Below are 19,987 nucleotides of genomic sequence, written 5' to 3' on the forward strand. Positions count from 1 at the left end.
CCGCTGCCCCCCCGCCCTGGCCCCACATCATCCTAAACTCGGCCTGCCAACATCTGCCTCCCCTCATGCCATCCCTACTGAACAGTTATTAATATGATTGATTCTACCCCAATTCCTCATCCCAACCAGTGCTCTCTGGGCTCCTAATGAACCGAATGCTCGGCATTGTGGGAGGCACTGGGCATGTGAGGCTTTAAAAAACCTGGCTGCGGCACGAAGGTCACATGGTCTAGAGCCTCAGAAACACTTTAGAATACAGTCCTTCCATGTCTTCTTGAGACACATGGAGTCTAGATCCCACCCCACCTTCCCTGCTTCCTAATTGGTCTCTGCCCAATTAGTCTTTCTACACTCAACCCCCTCCTTTGGAACTGCCAACATGGGATGTTTCTAAGAAATAACTTGGATCAAAGCACCCTCCTGCCTTAGTTGCTCCCATTCCTTAAATGAAAAGCCAAAGCTCCTTAGTGGCCACCAGGACCCTTCACCCTCGGGTCACACGCCCTGCAGGTGCACCTGCTATCCTCTTCCCAAGCACATCACCTCTTCTGCAGACTTCCCTCCGGTGGGACACTCTAAGCCCCTCCCCGCCCCATTCATTGGAACCACCTCACTCCAGTGTCATCTCAAAGGGCTCCTCCTCTATGAAATCTTTTCTGACATTTCTAAGCAATTGATGTTTCTCTTCCCACAAAATATCGTTTGTAACTTGCTTCTGGCACTTCACAGGTAATATAATTTCATATTATATAATTACTGCTCTTCCTGTTTTGCCCACTATCTTCTGACCTCTGAAATTGGAGGCTTGTTTATACCAAGAGTCTATCAGAGTGCCTGGATTACAGAAGATGCTGTATCACATAATATAATTTTATATTATATTATGTGTTTTGTATCTTACCCATGAGACTATGACTTCTGTGGTCTGGGACTTCATTATACTTTCAGACTCTATTATAGAGTTCAAAATGTAGCAGATGTTTTGTAAACATCCGACACACAAGTAATAAGATGAGATTAAACATGTGTTACATCCCTTATTAATTGCTAAAATGTATGGTGCATTTACCATGTGGGATATCAGGAGGGTTCCTACCCCAACGCCATTGCTTTGGGGACCAGAGAAGTCACTGTTGTGAGGGGCTGTGTTTAGCAACATCTTTGACCTCTACCCACCAGATGCCACTCCCCAGTAGGAGCCCCACTCCCCAGTTGTGACAACCACATTGTCTGCAGACATGACCAGATGTTGAGAACTAGTCTGCTAGACACTTTTAGGGGCTGTCCAAGTATGATCTCAACCCTAGGAGTTAAACACCATGACGACCTGCATCGCAGAGACAGGGACCCGATGTGCGGGAAGGGTCAGCAACTTGCCCAAGGGCGAAGGGCTAGTGAGAAGGACGGGGACTCAGGCTGCTTGGCTCTGGAGCCCACATACCCGACCCTCTACTGCCTCAAAAACTCTCCTGTGAAGGAATGGCTCCCTCGATTCCTTTACTTCCTGGAGCAAGTAAAGGAAGTCAGCCCTCTACCAGATCAAAGTCTTTCAAACGCTTACAGCAGCTACCAGCAGCCTTCCTTGCTCCTTCTCAGGCAGCTTCCTTATGAGACACAGTCTCTATTTGCCACCCACCCCCCTCCCCGTAGCCCGAGGCTCCTCTGGAAGCTCTCCAGCAGGCTTCCAATGCATACAACTGTATCCACAGGATTAGTACCGCCTTCCATCTGGACACCAGACTTCCATGAATGCTGGCTAAGACTGCGCTCACTTTCCTGCCACCACAACACGCCCATGGCATGGGACTAAAATCCCTCAGCCAGGCCTCCTGAACTTGTGTGGCTACCCTTTTGAACCTAAGAGCAGATCTGTTCTCCACCTGCTCATGCGCATTTCATCTTAGGAATCTGGGGTCACATTTCCACCCGTCAAAGTGAGTGAATCTCAGTGGTGCCAGCCAGCCCACCATGATTCCTCCCAGCTCGGAGTCCTCTGCTAATATTCCAGAGGGGACTCAAGCTGGACTATGAAGTCCACGTGACTTGATGCTGTTGCTCAGTAAGGCGAGATGACACACGCCATTGGGGTTCTGTGGGACTATACCCTACTTTAATCAGTCATTCTCGGGTGCAGATGGCTAAGTGCGTGCAATTCTCCAGAACAGATCAGTCACCTACAACACTTCTCAGCTCAAAAACGCTCCATGGGCTCCTTGTCTACCCAGAGAGACATGGGTTTGACATCTCTTCATTGATCTCTTTATTCACCTTCTCTACCTGCCATCGAGAGTTCCATGCACACCCAACATTTCCGATCCCCCTTCCCTGCTTGTAAAGATTCTGTTGTTGTTTTGTTTGCTGGTGTATCACCAATGTCTAGAATAGTGACCTGTACACAGTAGGCTCTCAATACAAATTCGCTCAATTCATAAATGGATCTATTGGTCGGGGACATCACTGGACCAAGAGAAGAGGAAGCAGCAACAGTGGGTCCGATACTCGCTTCATCCCCTCCGGCCCACCCCCTGGCTAGACACAGCCTGCAGACTGTGTCCTCTCCCCATCACTGAACAGCACAGCATGACCACGGCACGCCCAATGGGGAGTGAGGCCTGCCTTGGCCCCAGCTCATGTGAGACAGCCCAGGGCTGCGTAATTGACCAACTGCGTCAAGGCCCGTGAGTGGGCAGATGGGGGCATCTGTCTGGCCATCCAAGGTTGGAGGGAAAGGGGCCTGACAGGCTTCCCACTGAAGCACAGAAGGCTCTCTGTTCCCCACTCGTGGGGTCCACAGGCTGCCGCCCCCCCATCAGACACCCCAACCAGCCCAGCACTTGCAGCCTCCTGCACAGAAACACTGTATCATCCACTTTATCAGCTGCCAGTCACAAGACACCACGGGGAACCACTTGAAAATCATACTTCTGGTGTCTTTCTGGGTGGGGCAGAAGCTTTGAATTCCAGAAAGCTGAAGCTGTGGCAGGGTAGAGAATCAACGGTACAGACTCATAGCCAGGATTTAAAAAAGGAACAGTATGGTGTGGCTGTGGACCTGCCCCAGGTCCCAGGCAGGGGCTTAGGGTATGTTTCCTTCCCCAGACTTTTCACCCAGGAGCCGACGAATTTGGCCCCAAGATGCCAAGGCTAAAGGCACTACCGGAGTTGGGGCCTGAACTCAGCTCCCCACCAATCTGGCCAGTCCCCTTCCTCCTCTGGCCTCCAGATTCCTCTTCTGAAAACGGTGGATGGCACCAGCCCTGCCCCATCCCACATGTGGCTATGGAGTACTTGCAGTGTGGCTGGTTCCCACTGAGTGTGTTGCAAGTGGAAAACATATGCGGTGAGGAAGACACTTGTTGGGATGAGCACTGGGTGTTAGACATAGGGGATGAATCACTGGAATCCACTCCTGAAATCCTAATTGCACTACATGCTAACTAACTTGGATGTAAATTATAAATAAATATGTGAATACATCAATAAATAAAGTTATACTAACAATAAAAAAAAAAAGAAAACATGCTGGATTTCAAAGACTTAGTACCAAAAAAAGTGAACTATCACCTTAAAAATCTATTTGATTGATCACACACTGAACTAATATTTTGGCTATACTGGGTTAAAATATTCAAAATTTATTTCACCTCCTTATTTTTGCTTTTTAAAAATGTAGCTAACTTAACATTAAAAAAAATTTTTTTTAACATTTATTTATTATTGAGAGACAGAGAGAGACAGACTGTTAGCAGGGGAAGGGCAGAGAGAGAGGGAGACACAGAATCCGAAGCAGGCTCCAGGCTCTGAGCTGTCAGCACAGAGCCCGGCGTGGGGCTCGAACTCACACACCGCGAGATCATGACCTGAGCCGAAGTCGGACGCTTAACCGACTGAGCCACCCAGGCGCCCCTAACTTAACATTTTTTAAAATATGTTAATTTTCAGTAATCTCTATACTCAATGTGGGGCCCAAACTCACAACCCCGAGATCAAGAGTCACATGCTCTTGCAACTGAGCCAGCCAGGAACCCTAACTTAACCTCTTTTAAAATTTGGGGCGCCTGGGTGGCGCAGTCGGTTAAGCGTCCGACTTCAGCCAGGTCACGATCTCGCGGTCTGTGAGTTCGAGCCCCGCGTCAGGCTCTGGGCTGATGGCTCGGAGCCTGGAGCCTGTTTCCAATTCTGTGTGTCTCCCTCTCTCTCTGCCCCTCCCCCATTCATGCTCTGTCTCTCTCTGTCCCAAAAATAAATAAAAAAAAAAAAAACGTTGAAAAAAAAAAAAATTTAAAATTACCTATGTGGCTTGAGTTTGTGGTCCCCACTGTTTTTTTGTTTTGTTTTGTTTTGTTTTGTTTGAGAGTGAGAGAACATGGGGGAGGGGCAGAGACAGAGAGAGAGAGAGAGAGACAGAGAGAATATCAAGCAGACCTGGATACGGGCTCAATCTCACAACCTTGGGCTCATGACCTGAGCCGAAATCAAGAGTCAAATGCTCAACTGGCTGAGACACCCAGGCGCCTGCCCCCAGTGCATTTCCACTGGACAGCACTGGACCAGGCAATCTCTGAGATCCTACTGGAAGCACCTGTAGAGCACATTAAGCTTCACACGCTTCCTGGACCCCAGCTCAGGAAGGCTAAACCAGAGTGTCTGAGATGCCTCCAGAGGGCCCTGGTCACTCTGACTGACAGTCACAGTGAGCACTGTCTCAAGGTCTCAAGAGTGTCAGAGTTGAGAAGACTCCACTCTTCCCCCGGATCCGTTCCCCTCTTCCTGGGCTGCCAGGGTTCTGGATGCGCAGCCACAGTTCAAGGTGACGTTGGCACCTGGCACACCAGCCCAATCTCCGCTCTGCCCACATCCGACGTCTTCCTGACCCTGGCAACTCGCCCCAGTGCCTGAGCAGAACTGGCCTCACGGCTACACCTCGCACACCACACCCTCCCGGGGTCCACGCGGACGGCCGTGTTTGGGTTGGCAAGCGGGTCACATGGAACCGTCTTGCCAGAACCTTCGCTCCTCCTCAGGCCAAGAGCTGTGCCTGGGGCACTGGCCACCGGGCCTGAACCCTGCCTCTGCCACTTAGAATCCCTGAGCCTTGGTCTCCCCATCTGTAGAATGGAGGCCAAGAGCCCCTGCCACAAGTCCCACTGTGCTGGTTAACATGATAACATAGGAAAGACACATGGGAAACGCTCAGCGAATAGCAACTATTAGCCATACTCCTTCTTCATGTGCTAAGTCAAACCCAAAAGCTGCGGCTGTGTGGAATGCGGGGTGGATTAAAACATCATTTTAAAAACGCTATTTTTTGGTGGGGCGCCTGGATGGTGCAGTCAGTGGAGTGTGCAGCCCTTGATCTCTGGGTTGTACTTAAAAATAAAAATCTTTAAAAAAATAATAAAAAATAAATGAAAAAAACCCACGATTTTTCACTCAGTCTGTTCTGCGACCAAAGGCAAAGAAATAAACACTGAACCTTACGTGATGCCCATGTGACTGTCCACCGAACAGAGAAAGTCCCCGATGACCCCTGGGCTTCCCCAGCACTTCCTAAACACACCCTCCCCTCCCCAAAGAGAAGAAGTTTAGCTTGCACGCCCCCTCCACACCTGACGCCCACTTGAGAATGGAGACAGGGCTAAAGATTTCCATCTGAGTCCTTGTCTTGACAGGGGCTGACGGCAGGATAAATGGTGTGGGATCTGGAATCACAAGCCCAGACCTCCGTCCCTGGCTTCCCTTGTCCTGGCCACTCTCCCTTTCATGCTGCCCCTCAAGCCAGGGTCCCAGACTACCCAATCTAGGAGTCTCCTCCTGGCCCTCAGTCTTGCCTCCTCACTCCGTTTTGCTTCCTTTGTAGCAGTGACACCACGCTATTTCCTGTACCCCAAGAAAGCAGGGACTCCTTGTGGCCGACAGTATCTCTCGCACCAAATTTAATACATGTCACGTGGTAGGTAACTGACAAACACTGAAATGAACACATGTCTAAATGAACGAGCAAATGAGCAGGACAAGCGTGGACAGAAAAGTTTCATCAGATTAGAGCATCCCAGACCCTTATTTTGCAAAGACCTGAGCACACAAGGCGCTAGGAGCCTGCTAGAGGCTGGGCTCAGGGGCTGGCGGACGCACCAAGTGTCACAACTTTTGCCAAACACACGTGGCTGCGCTCACAAACATACCCTTATCACCAAGAAGGCGTGGTTTCTGCACCACCTTTGACTCACCTTAATCACCACCAGCTCCAGGGCTATTGGACCACACGATGAGCTGATGTCAACCAACAGACCTATCGAGATCCCAGGAGAGCCTCGAAGATGCCCTATTACCTCACATCCCCTTTATTTGTTCCCCAAGAGGGCTGGCCTAGGCTAAAACCTCAGCCACCCCTCCCTGCACCTCAAAGGACCTTTGGCATCCTGGAAGCAGAGGAGAGGGGTCTGGACACAAACCTGAGGTTCAATCCCACCTCTGCAGTCACCGGCCAGGCAGTCCTGAACAAGCTCCTGTATCTCTCAGGACCTCAGATTCCTCATCTGTGAAATTCAGGTCACAAGAGCAAGTTTTGGGAGGTGTGTGATCCTCGAAAGCCATCCTGAGATCGAAAAGCCTTAGTACAGGCCAGGCCGACACCATGGGAGGGGTCCACAACCACATCCATACTCCCCTCTCCTCCCAGCTGCTGTCTCCATGGCACAAACTACGAGGGCACACGCAGCTGCTCGGGCAGAGGGGGAGGAGCACTGCCACCCAGGCTCTGCCCTGCACGAAACCCAGGTCCTGTGTACTGGTCAGACTGGAGTTGCACTGCTGTCACGTGAGAAGCACGGGATAGGAGAGAGGGAGCAGGCCTCACTGCAGAAGCCACTGTCTCTGGGCATAGCATGTTCTAGAGAAGGTGCCCAGACCCCCGATCAGTCCCATCCCAAAGGCATAGAGATGGGCCCCCTCCCCTGAGCAGCGCCCCCTCTCCATAGCAGTTCCAGAAGCAGTACCCTCCTCACTTATTTCCAAAGTGATATTCCCTCTGGTTCTCCCGTCTCGGGCAGGTACTCCCAAAGTCCTCAGGCAGGGACAGTGCAGGGCAATGAAAAACATTCTAGCTCTGACCCAAGAACGGTGGCTATCAGCACGGCTGTTTGGGAACATCTGGGAATAGCAGGGAAACAGCTCTCCCCTGTCTATCCAAGCTGTCCTGCCATGGTGGTTCTGGAACATGGAGGTTTCAGGAGGTCAACAGGGGGAGGACCCGCTCCTGAATTCCTATTAGGAGCCCAACCTAGTTAGGGGAGCTGAGGGTGGGGGTAGGGAAAAGAGGGAAGTGCCGTGTGGCAATGTAGCACCTGCGGTGGGGGCTCTAACTGAGAAATGAAACCAGGAAGAAGGAAAAGCAAGACCCCATTTCCTGCAGTAGCTGTCCCCAAGGAAGAGCGAAGCCAGCAAGGCCCTTTTAAGGTTTCACATCAGTTAAGACTTTCAATGAACTGACTCTTCTCCAAGTAAAAGGTTGATGAGGAGCTAAGGGGGTGGGGCGGCTAGCATTCTAGGTGCTGCTGGGGAAGGTGCAGACCTTCCAGGGCAAGCAGTGGTCCCTGGGGGCAGAGGCCAGAGCAGAGCAGGTGGGAATGCTGGCTGGAGGGCCGGCTGATGCTCAGGTTATCAAAGATGCCCCAGGACCACCTCTGCCCCTGGGGCTCCTCCACGGGGGACATGTCCAGCAAATCCGTCCGAATGCTCACAGCTCCATCCATAACCCAGAGCCAGGAGGCACCAGGGGGACACTCTGAAACCGTTCTCAAGCCCACCCTGCTCCGGTCCGTTCCGACCCTCCCGCGTCGAAAACCTCCAAAGGCATCTCTGTGCAAAAACACACCCGTCTCTGCTCACCCACAGGCACACCCCCAAACCAACCCTGGAAACATGCAGGAATGTAGTGACCCCTACACACACGTGCACACACCCCTCATTCCTTCTTCCCTGCCCACCCCACCCCACCCCACCCACCCCCAACGTACAGCTTCTGAGGTCTGCTGAGCCCCCTCTGCCAGGGCGCTCTCTTCCCCCATCCTGCGGCCCAGGGCACGGGCCACAGGGCTTCACCTTCAGCTCCCGCTCCAGCTCCAGCCCGGTTTGTTTGTCAGGCTGCAGGTCCCTGGAGCTATCAGCCAGGGAGCACTTCAAGAGTAGGGAGTGGCTAAGCCAGCCCTCTGGGGATCTCTTCACCTCTGAAAGTTGGGTAAAGAGAAACTCTGGACTTCTGGCCCTCGGCCTGGCCAAGCCCGGCTGCCAGCGACAGAGTCACACTCCTGTTATGCTCAGAGGTTCTTGGGGAGGTGGGCGCTGGGGGAGGGGGAGGGCTACAGGAAAGTGAACGACAGGAAGATACACAGCCTCAAAGGGATGTCCCCAGGGGGGCTAGGGAGTGTCCCAAGGCAGCTGGGGACCTCAGTCACACACGGGACAGAGGCAGCTGCCCCAATGGAGGACAGCCCCACCCGGCACCCTCATAGTGCTCACTCACCATCCTCCTGGCCTGGTCTCTTTGCCCAGGCACCTAACCCTGATTCGTGTGAGAGGGGCCATCCTCCTGGCCCACCCGCCCACAAATCCCACAAATCGGGAAACTCCTAAGCCCTCTCTTAGCCATCCCCCTTCCCCAAGCAGACCTTTCTGTCTCAAGCCCTGAGGCATTAGCAATTGCAGGAGCATCCCAGCACCCAGACCTGGGGCAGGTGGTGGGAGGCAAGCCACAAGCTGGTCAGGGCCTGGGGACTGAGGATTCCAGAGTCTAGGGCTCGTTCAGCAGGTTTGGGCCTCACCCACACCATCTCTCCGCAGAGTTATGGCTCAGTTTCTATAGGATACCTCCTGGGCAGACACCTTAAAATCGAATCAAGGGAGGTGCTAGGGGTCAAGCCAAGTGCCAGAACCGGAAGAATCTGGGGCCTCGCCAGCAGCTCCTCCCCCCTCTGTTGTTTTCAGGTTAGAAGAATACAGCCCTGTTAATCCACTGCAGCCTGGGGACAAGCACTACCCTTTAGGGCCAAATGGAATCCAGAGGCTCTTTTCAAGGAAGCCTGGTGCCAGAAAAGGACTGGGGGAAACTGAGGCACAGGGAATAAAACCTGAGAAAACTCAGGAGACGATGCCGTCACTGGGGCCCTGGCCCTACTGGTCCTCCTGCCCTCTTCCCAGTGTCTGTTTGCTCCTGCCTAGGACCTGGCAGGATCAGGGCCCTGGGACAAGGTACCTCCGACCCCCGAAAGCACCCCCAAAGCCTGGCCAGCTCACCTGGCCTTCCCGGCTGTCAGTCCAGCTGTTCCGGAAAGAGAACATTTTCTTCCCACTCTATTTGGACAGCTGCAGGGACAGTGATGGCAAGAAGAGAAGGTCTGATTACTGAGGGAGGGGACAGTGCAGGGACAGGGCCACAGGGCCTCCGACGGGGTGGCCCGAGGGTCTGGAGCTGGGGGGAGGTCCCGGATGGGAGACTGGGCCAGGGACCTAGGTGGGGCCTTGAGCAGCCCAACAGGGTACAGGGAACGGCTGCCATCCAGAGGGTAGCAAGAGGGGCTTCTAGAGCCAGGCCTGGGACCTGGAGTCATGAATAGACACCCGAGAGCAAGGGAGGAGAATGACTCCCTTCTTTATGAAAGCACTCAGCTACAGGGTGGGGCTAAGGATGGCCCTCCGGCCCAGCCCTGAACCCTTCCTCCCAGGCAGATCCCCAGCAGATCCAGGGCTGGTGGGTGGGGTGCAAGGAGGGGAAGACAAGGCAGCTACAGGACAAAAGTCAGAAGACCCAGAAATCCAGCTCCTTCCCAATCAGGAGGCCGGAAGTAGAACTGTAGGGCCAAGATGCACACTTTTCCTCCTCTCTCTGCTTCCCGACGGTCTCTCTCTCTCACTCCCCTGCCCCTCCTCCCGGTCCCTGTCCCCTTTCCAACCATCATGTCCTGGTGTCTCCCTGTCCCCATCTCCACCTCCCCCCATCGCCTCCCTCCCCCCCCCCCCCCCGCCCCCCACCCTCGGGTTATGTAAGGGGCCTGAGAACAACACAGAGGGAGCTTTGTTGTCAAACCAAATCCATACGGAGCCGGAATCGGCCAACGCAGCTGTTCCCCATTCCCTCCGCCTTGGCAGAGTTGAGATGCTGGGCAGGAAGCCCCCACACGCCTCCATTTTGGGAGGTGGGGGGCAAACGCTGGCCCTAGGGCCCCCGGGCAGCTAAACGGGTGGCCAGAGATCAGTCACCATTGCGTGGGACCACAGCAGGGGACCAGCCGGCTCCCAAGACAGAAGGGAGTCCCAGTGCAAAGCCAAGGTCACACAGACCACAGAGAGGAGAGCGCCAGGCTAGAAGCAGGCCTGGATAGTGGCAGGCCTAGAAGGCGGGGGGGGGGGGGGGGACAGGACACAACCTCCCACAGGCCCACCCGTGTGCTTGTCCACACATGGATGCATGCCTATGCTCTCTCTCTCCCACACAACCCACGGACACGCTCATGCACACACAGCGCACGCGCGCACGAACACACACATGGGCCCAAGCACAACACGCCGTGTGTGCTCACCTGGAAGGTGTCTGAATGGAAATCTCCTCCCTGCTCTGGCCAGCCTCCTCCATCCCAGCAGGTACCTCTGGAGAAAGAGCTGGAGCTCTGGAGAGAGGAGGGCGGGGGGCAGAGGTCAGAAGCCAGAGAAGCTCCACCACCAGGCTCTTCTTTGCCGACCCTCAGGCTCCAGGACAAGGTCCCACTTTCCTTACCAGGACGGTGTCCAGGAAGGGGGGGACGGGGGGCGGGGCAGGGAGCTGAGTGGAAGTTTACTTTGAGTTTACTTTGGGCTGGCACCGTCCCTTCACCAAGCTCAGGGGCTGGAAGAGCCATCTCACTAGAAAATGCTGGAGCTGCCAAGAACAGCAGGCTCTCCTGAGCCTCCACAGCCCAGCAGGGCACCTCCCCGGCCACCGGAAGTCCGGCTGCCAGTGTCAGGACAAGTTGGATGTTGAGGCAAGGGGGGTGAGGGCCCCGGGGGAAAGAACAGATGTCAGACACGAAGGGAGAGGGAGGAAAAGGGAAGAAAGGAAGGCAGAAAACGGTCAACAAAAGACAGAAAAAGACAGGACCCAGGAGCGGACCAGAGGAGAGTGGGGGGACAGTGAGTGTGGCGAGAAGGGCCCAACAGCCCAGGAGGACGGGCTCCCCCTCTCCCTGAACGCACTCTCCCCAGCCAGGCCTTGGCTAAGCCCCTGGGAGGACAGAGCCAGTCTGGGAGAAGCAGGACAGAAGTGGACATTTCCAGGGGTGTCCTAGTCCACCAGCTCCTCCGCCAGCCACGCCCCGGGGATTTCAGCCTCCCCAGTCCTGGGTCTTTGGGGCCTGGAGAACAGAAAGCCCGAATAACGTCAGGACCTCAGAGACAGGGATGAGACAGAGGCAGAGGTGGACGGAGGGGCAGAGAGAGCGGGGGTCACTCCTGAGACAGTCTCCTTCCTACCTGTGGGGAGAGACGCTCTGTGACCTCCAAGGGCAAGTTACTAAAACAACAACAATAAAAAAACAACAACACCCCAGCGAGTTACTTTTCTGAGTCTCAGCTCCCTCATTTGCAAAAGCAAACAGTTACTGTGAGGCCATCGTGTGGCAGCACGGTGCCAGGTGCTGGGGGACACCAGGGTAAGGCAGTCGCAATCCTGCCCTATGGTGACCTCTGAGGCCTCTGCCAGCTTGTTTACCTCATTTCGTTTCACAAACCTGTGAGGTGGGGCAGATACTATTAGCCCAATTAACAGATGTGCTGATGGAGAACGAATAATGGCCACGGCTCTGCCTGAGGTCACAGACCTGGGGAGCAGACAGAGAGGAGACCAAGGATGCCATCCAGCTCCTGCCCGGCCGCCTGCCCCTGGCTGCTGGGCCGGCAGGGAGACACCTGTCAGTGTCTGGGCCCCACCTGGAACCACAGAAAACACAGCAGCCAGCATTTGCAGAGTGCTGGATTCCACGCACTGGGATGTCACTAGAAACGCTCTCTCGTTCAGAAGTGTGAGCTCCTCGGGGGAAACCGAGGCTCTGTGTCGGGCCCGCGGCTGGGCAGCCGGGAAAGGAGTCAAGCCGTGGCTCCCTGTACCACACCACCGTCCCTGCACAACGTGGCCAGCCTGGGAGCTGAGGGGAGCGGGGTGCACAGGGGGAGGTGGCAGTGTGCTGGGTGGCCGGGGAGGCTTCCGAGAGCACAGCCTCGGGCTGGATGCCCACGGACACTTGCAATTTAGGAAGATGGCTACCGAGGGCACCCGGGCCATACCGGCCAGAGCAAAGGCCAGGAGGTGAGAACACACATGGCGTGCTCCTGGGAAAATAAAAAGTCTTAATGTGGCTGGATGGGGGGTTTCAAATAAAACTCTTTAGAGCCAAGAAACCCTCTGTCCTACTTTCAAAGGGAATTTTATGTGGAAACCCAATATGGAGAAAGAAGAGAAGTGTAGTTGTTTGGGTAGAAGCAAGAACAGGGGTGAACCGTGCCTCCCGAGAGGACACCTGAGAGAGGCTCCTTAGGGCCAGTCTGTGCAAGGTCTTAAAGTTTGGGCTGAGGAGGTGAAACAGGAACAGGGAGGGGACCCACTGAGCCCAGGGCAGGTAGAAGGAGGGGCCTGCTCTCCTCAGGGGGGCAGAAGCCTGCCCATCCTTACCTGGGGCTCCTGCCTGCCTCCCGGGTGCCCAGAGAGACCCCCGGCGGAGGGGGAGACCCCAGGCGGCCAGGCCCTTCTCTGACCAACAACTCACCTGTCTGCTCACTGCCTTTGCCCCAAGAAAAGGAGGAAGGAAAAACAGGAACGCAGTGAAGACAAAGTCAGAAAAGCCAAGCTGTGTCTTCCTTTCATTTATCAAACAAATATTTACTGAGCACTTGTTATTTGCTAGACATCATTCCAGGCATGAAGAATATAGCAGTAAACAAGACAGACAAGTTCCGGGAGCTTTACACTAAAATCCTAAAATCTCAGCGAGAAAATGCCTTAAAAGTTTTCAGATCTGCTCCACACCACAAACGTGCTCCTGCTATGCCCACATCTCCTTTGGCCTGTCCCCGTCAAGGTCACCAGTCAATGCGTACGCATCTTCCACGATAGGGAACGTGTCCCCTCCACAGGCAGGAGCATGCTCCAAAGCCTCCAGATGGCCACACCAGAAGACCCCCACTGGTGTCCCTCCCCACCCAGCCTAGGCAGAGCCTGAGGCAAGGGAGTCAACAGAGCGTCAAAGGCACTGTTAGAATGTGCAGGTTTTATTCTATATCAACACAAAATATAAGGATTCCTTGCTAGTTCTGCTGATTCTGAGTCAATGGCCTGGGACCAAGGGAAATGAGTCAGCCCCGTTCTCACCTGCCCAGAGCTCCCGGGCACCCTCAGCCTCTGCCACCGTGACTGCCCTGTTCGCTTCCCTCCCAGGACCCCCCAGCAGTCGTCCCCAGAGCGTGCCCGCGCTGGTGCCCACTTCTCTCCTGCCGTCGCTTCCAGCCAGGCCTCCCTCCTCCTGACCTGTGCACCTGCAAAGGGCAGAGGGGACTGTGGAAGCTGCGAGGCAGAAGGGGAAGCTCACCACTAGGACCTCTCCAGGCCGGGGCCAGGCCAGGGCGGGTGTCAAGCAAGGACCCTGGAGCAAAGGTGCTCCTGTCTGGCAGGAATGTGGGGATGCCAGTCCCCGGAGCAGCCGCCTTGGCCCAGATCCCCCTGTTCGGACCTGTAGGGCCCCTCCCCATCTCCACGTGTGGCCCCAGTTGCCGGATGAGGCCTTGCAGCCCTGTGGGCGGCAGCTGGGGGAGCCGCTGCATTTCCAAAGGAATAGGAGCCGGCAGGCGGGCCAGATGGAAGCAATTACGGGGGGAAGCAGGAGAGGTGGGGGCTAGGAGGGGCTGGGAGGGCCAGCGGTGGGGAGGGAGGGTGGAGAGGGAGAGAGGACAGCCCCGCCCTGCCCTGCGGACCACAGGGGGCTGACAAGCAAAGTGCCTGCACTCACAGGAAGGGGGCCACATGGGCAAATGGGCAGGGCGAGATGTGGGGTGCACAAGGGCTCTGGCTGGGAATCAGGAGGCGGAGGCTGTGGTCGGCCTTAGTCACTGATACACTGTGGCCCTGAGCAAAGCCCTTCACACCTCTGAGACTCTTCAGCCATCACAGGAAAGGGGAGGAGGAGCTTGGGGGAGCAGTGCTGGACTCAGCTGGAAAGTGCAGGTTTCCCAAACAGGACTAGATACAAAGTCTCCGCTCAGCTGCTCCCCGAGCAGTGTGACCGTGGCCATGCAGCTTACACTTCTCCAGGCTCCGTTTCTTCGTTTATAAATGGGCTGAGAGAAAGGGTTGTGTGAGGCTTACGTGATTTAAATAAGTGTATAGCGCACCTTTTTTTTTTTTTTTCTTGTAAGTTTACTGGGCCAGGCTTTTAAAAAGTTCTTGATTGACAAATGGTAACTACTTTTGTTATCTGCTAAGTCTTTTTTATTCTAAGGAGGTCTTTACAGAGGCTGCAAGGGCAGAGGACACAGGGCAGGTGGGGGGCATGGGTGGGGAGCATTGCAGCAGCCCCCTGGATCCCACACCCTGGAGGAGGGGTGGGATCCAAGGCAGGAACAACAGTGTGTGGGCCCAGCACTCTGCAAAGCGGTCCCTGTCCTCTCCAGCCATCACCACCCTCCCCACCCCACACAGCAAAGCAAGAGCCTGGAGCCGCTGAGCCACTCGGCTGGGCTTCGGAGGGAAGCTCCAGGCAGGAGGAAGGGACTATCCTATAACAGCTCCTCTGGGCTTCCAGAGCCAGGCCTTCTCCCGCTCAAGGCCCAGGTAGACACGGAGGGCTTCACCTAGGCCCGCACCTCCCCTCAGCCCCAGCAGCAGCATCTCTTCCCTGCTGGGCAGAAGCCAGGGCCTCGGATTCTAGAGTAGTCACACCCTCTTTCTACAGGCAGCTTTGCAGGGGGCAGGGTGGGCAGAGATAGTGAGATAGTGCCAGGAGCTGCCTGTCTGCTGGTCCCAGGCAAGGGGCCAAGACCAGAAGAAAACCTGCAGTTCTGGACACCGATGGCCCTCACACCCTGAAAAGCAAGCGACCCCACACGACCCCTTGGCAGAGTTCAACCCCTGCTGGGCTCAAGGGGTACCCATCAGGGGCCCCAGGGGAACTGGCTGGGGTCCAGGCGTCACATACAGCTACATTCAACCACTTCCTCCATCTGTAGCACAAATAGTGTCTCACACACGCACACACACACACAGGGAATGTGGTAGAGGTCAGGAGTGCTTCTGAGGCCAGGGGTGGCCAGCAGCGTACCCAGGGTCCCTCAGAACACGCATATGCAGAAGTGCTGAGCATTCTGGGAAGGGGGCAACCAAGGAGAGATGGGGGAACAAGTGACTACAGCTCCAAAAACCTGCCTAGCCTAGTTGTTTTGTCAAGGCAACCAAAAGTTTCAGATCAAGGTCCCAGGTCTTGAGAAGGAAGGAGGGCCCTGGGGGTCAGGGAAACAGCAGCTGCCTGCCACAGGGCAAATGTCTAACCAGAGGGCAGCTAAGGAGTCCGCAGGGAGGGAGCAAGTGCTCTCCTTTTCCTGAGGGCCCTCCCCTCACTACCTGACCACCCCCACCCTCCAGAGCCCAGGGCCCACCTCCAGGGATTCGGGAGCTCAACTGGGCTCTGGTGCCTGCCTTGATCTCAATCTGTAGACCTGACCCTCAGACTCTAGAATGTTCTGTGACACTGATCTGGAGGGTCGTATTCAGGAGGCTGAGCCTCTCCCTCTCCTGTGAGCTGGAACCATTTTGTATTATTCTAAGATACAGTGACCCCTTCGCCAAGACAGAGGATGTAAACTTTTGAGCCATTTTGAGAGGAGGAATTCATAGCTCCACTGGGACAGCCTCTCTGAGGCGAGACCCATAGAATGTGCCCAGATAGGGCCCGAGGGGGGACCCAATGCAGGGCAGAGGCCAGGCCAGGGTAGGGTCACTATGGGATGACCACAGGTTAAGCTAGAACAGAGAAAGGGGGTCCAACTTCTCTGCTCCTGCTGGTGAGGGTGGTAGTGGTGTGGCGGGGGGGGGGGGGGGGGGGGCTTCCAAGATCTGTTACAATTCCAGAAAGGATCAGATTCTTGGTTCTATCCGGAAAACTGGATCCTAAAAGGGCTGAGAGGGTGGAGGGGACAAAAAACTCTGTTTCTGAGGAGTGGGAAGTGCTTTGGGTAGAGAAGGAGGTGAGGGAGGAAAGAGAAGACAGCCCAGAAGACACGGCCGGCCTCCATGGCCGGGGTCTCTGCTCTCAGAAAAGGGGGGTCCCTGTTGTCTTGAGCAGTAACCCACACCTGAGCTACAGAAGCCCTCTTAGCCCACAGTCCAAGCAGACGATTCCTACTTTCCCTTCCTACATTCTTTCAGCTATGCTCCCCTCCTAACCCCTCAACTTGGACTGGTCGGTGGAGGACTGGCCCCAACTCCTGCCTCTCCTACAACTGCTTGATGAAACCCAGGACCCACGGGACAGCCTAAGATCTCCCACTCAGCCTAACAATGCTGAGGGACAGGGCACAGAGAGGGTTTAGAGTGGAGACAGGAGCAGAGCAAGGTCAGAGGGTATGCCCAGACCAGCTTCCAGCAAAGAGAAAAATCCCCCACGAGGTAATTTCCAGGTCCCAATAGCTGGCGCCTCCCAACCTCTCTGGAATTATGGGGCAGCTTTGCAGAGTAAGTGTGGCAGAAACATCACTAACAGCACTTACATACCTCTTCCTCTGTGCAGGCAGCTTTCAAAGCACTTAGCACATATCAACACATTTAAAATCGCCCTGGCAAATGCCAGGGCCAGGGCCCGGCAGAGGACGCAGCTCGGGAAAGAGCAGTATTGGTCTGTGCCCCTAGTGACACCCTAGCCCCTACCAGGCCCGTTCCCAAGGTTCTACAAAGAATAAGTCAGCCTGAACTTGGCTTCAACGCTGTGCCTCCCTCCAGTGGTGGAAAGCAAGGCTTCCCTGAGAAGCCAGTGGGGGTGCCAGCCTGTGGGTGGTCATGAGGTCAGACAAGCACAGTTGAGCACCTGAACGCTGCCTACACACCCCCTCCCCCCTGTCTTCCAGCAGCAGCCCCCCAAGCCAGGCCCTCAGGACGTGTGAAGCAGCAGAAGTACATGAGGCCTTAGATGGCCCAGACGGAGCTTCCCCCCCAAGACTGGAAATGGAGGGGGCAGCACCGGGCGGACATGTTGGCAACCCTGGGCCGGCCAGGAGGTCCCTGCCAGCACGGGCCCCAGGGAGGCACCCGGGGCAGACAGCTGAGCCCAGGGGTCCTGTCGCACCCTGGGGCCCCACCCTCACCGCAAACCCACCCCTTCCCACTGCCCACCACCCAGCAGCTCGGAGGCACCGTGGCTTAGGCCCAAAGGCCCCCCACAAGGTGGACCTGGTATCCCGGGCACTGCCAGCCTGCAGCCAGCAACCCCCACCTTCGGGCTCTGCTGGGCGACCTTGCGAGTCCTGCCCACAGATGGACCCAGCAAAGCCTGTCACCTCTAGCAAAGCCAGCCCACCCGATCTTCTGGACTCGATGGGGGCAGTGCTGCGAGAAACCCTGGCTCAGAGGATGCTGAAGGTGGGGACGCCTCTTCAGCCCGGGCGCAGGGGTGGGGGCTAGAAAGTTTCCGGAGAAGAGAACCATCCCGTTCGCTCACTCCGAGGGAGAGAGGAGCACCGGCTTCCCGCGAAAATCTGGTCCAGAGAAAGGGATCCCGGGGCTGCGGCCGCCCCACCCGGGCCGGCCCCGCGCTGCGCCCACGTGCCGGGCCGACCACCTCCCCGGCCGCCGCGGCGCGGGGCCGGGGGCCCGGCAGCCGGGCCCTAGCGGCGCTCCCGCCCTCCCTCCCCCCGCCGCGGGCCCTACGGGGACCGGCCGCCGCGTACTCACCCTCGCGGGTGGAGCGGGGCGGGGCACGACACTTTCGCGCACAGCTCCGATCCGCTAGGCGCACGGGCTGGCGGCGCGGCGCTGGCGCTGCGGCTCCGCTCCACCGGGTCCCTGTCCCGGGCGCGGGGCCGGCCTGGGAGCGGGCAAGTCCGCCTGCGGGGAGGCGGGGGCCCGGGCCCGGGCCCGGGCGGGGGGCGGGGAAGGGGCCGGACACGCTTGCGCACACGGCCGGGGAGCCGACTCCGGGGAGCGGGCGGGCTGGAGGAGGAAGGGCGGGGGAGGAGGAGGAAGAGCTGGGGCGCTGCCGCGCGCGGGCGGGGCCGACGCCCGCCGGCCGGGGACTGTGTGGGAGCAGCGGAGGCCACGGAGGGGAGGGGAGGGGGGGGGAGGGCGGCGGGACCCGGGGCGGGGGAGGGGGCCGGGGCGCGGAGGGGCGGAAGGGGAGGCCGGATGGGGTGAGGGTAGAGCCCGGCGGGCGCTGCCTCCGTGTGAGTGGCGCCAGGCTGGATGTGCCCAGCGCAGCCTCCGCACACCCTCCTGGGAACAATGAGACCCAACAAAGGGTTCTCGGCTCTCCCACGTGGTGAACAGCGTCCTTCCCTCATTGGGGAAAGTGAGGCACGGAAGAGGGAGGGCCTTGCTCCGGGAGCCTCCCCCCCTTCCCCCAGGGCACAGCGGTGAGGTGCCCTGGACCGAGACCTGGGCCTTTCTCTGCCCTAGTCTGCACCTGCAGCTCCCACACTGCTCTCTGCACCCCTCTTCTGCACACCTATTTTGGCCTTGAGAAAGCCTCTCAGTTTCTGTTCCTTACTGAAGGCGTCAGGCATCCTGTCGCCATCAGGCTCCTGACCCTACTTGGTTGGGCTCAGACATCCCCAATCAAACCTGGAAACAGCAGTCCAGAAGTCACCGCCAGGACAACCCCCAGCCCCCAGCCCCCGAGGCACTCCTTTTCCTAGGTGAGTGGTATTTACCGAGCCCCCAGTGTGAACAGCCTGGTGCCTGAGGCTCCAGGAGCTCCAGGGAAATTCTAAGACCCAGTCCCTGTCTCCAAGAAGCTTACCATCCAGCCAGGGAGAGAAAGCTTACAAAGGACTTCTGTTCAAGAAGAAGGCAAGAAAGGATGTGACTAAGTGTCAGGGCATGAGTCACTGAGGGTAAATGCAAAGGGGGTTCGGAGAAGTGCCAACTCCAGGTTCACTGCAGATGAAACTGAAGGGCTTATCTGTTGAGAACAGGTGCCTCAGGCTGCTCGGCTCTGCAGGAGCAAAGTGGAGAAGGCTTGGGTTAACAGAGGCGGCCTCCAAGTTCTTCCACAAGTGACCGTTCTGTCCTAAATCACACCTTGCACAAAGGTGTTTTTTTCCTGCGTTTCCCCATTGTCTAACATCATTACGTTTGAATGGTGCCTTTGGCTTGGTCAGGCAAGCATTCATTCAACAGCTACTTACTGCACGTCAGCTCCAGGCCTGGAGCTAACCTAGGTGGAAAGAAGCCAGTGACTAAAGTCCTTGCCCTGAGCAAGTCCAGGGGACAGGGGGCTCTCCTTTTACACATAGGAAAACTGGTCCAAAGAGAGTGAGCAACCACCAGAAGCACCTGGGTAAGTCTGGCCAAGCTGACCTGAGAATCTGCCCAGTTCTAAACTTTGCTAACTCTTTGATGGACGAGATCTAAACACAGTTTGCTGTTCTTGCTGTGAACCATGTAAACTTCGCTCTGCCAGAGACTAGAACTGAAGGGCCTGCTCTCACTCCTGGAGACCTGATTCCCGAATCTGCCTCTGTCATCACATGGCTTTAGTTTTCTTACTAAACAAACAAACAAACAACACCTCCCCCCCCAAAAAAAAAACCTTACTAAAAAAAATGGAGGGGGTGCCTGGGTGGCTCAGTCGGTCAAGTGTCTGACTTCAGCTCAGGTCATGATCTCATGGTTGGTGAGTTCGAGTCCCGCGTCGGGCTCTGTGCTGACAGCTCAGAGCCTGGAGCCTATTTCAGATTCTGTGTCTCCCTCTCTCTCTGCCCCTCC

The 19,987-nt window shown here is 56.4% G+C and overlaps 1 protein-coding gene across 6 annotated transcripts in view; it reads right to left on the minus strand.

Moving 5' to 3' along the window:
- The window catches only part of ST3GAL4 (ST3 beta-galactoside alpha-2,3-sialyltransferase 4), a 32,798-nt gene extending 14,607 nt beyond the window's left edge, over positions 1-18,191 (minus strand). Inside the window, exons 1-3 of one of the 6 annotated variants that reach the window (XM_053900269.1) lie at positions 17,957-18,191; positions 10,578-10,664; positions 9,295-9,363 (exon numbers count right to left, since the gene is read on the minus strand). In XM_053900269.1, coding sequence (XP_053756244.1) covers positions 9,295-9,363; positions 10,578-10,630 — 122 coding nt within the window. In that variant the 5' untranslated portion in view covers positions 10,631-10,664; positions 17,957-18,191. Of the gene's footprint in view, positions 1-8,018; positions 8,142-9,294; positions 9,364-10,577; positions 10,668-17,956 lie in introns of those variants that run through there. The other 5 variants (XM_053900270.1, XM_053900275.1, XM_053900272.1 and 2 more) reach the window with 5 other exon arrangements.
- Between the last annotated feature and the right edge of the window lie 1,796 nt (positions 18,192-19,987).

This window comes from Panthera pardus, unplaced genomic scaffold, assembly GCF_024362965.1.
Source record: "Panthera pardus isolate Hobbes unplaced genomic scaffold, ASM2436296v1 HiC_scaffold_12, whole genome shotgun sequence".
Classification (NCBI taxonomy): domain Eukaryota; kingdom Metazoa; phylum Chordata; class Mammalia; order Carnivora; family Felidae; genus Panthera; species Panthera pardus.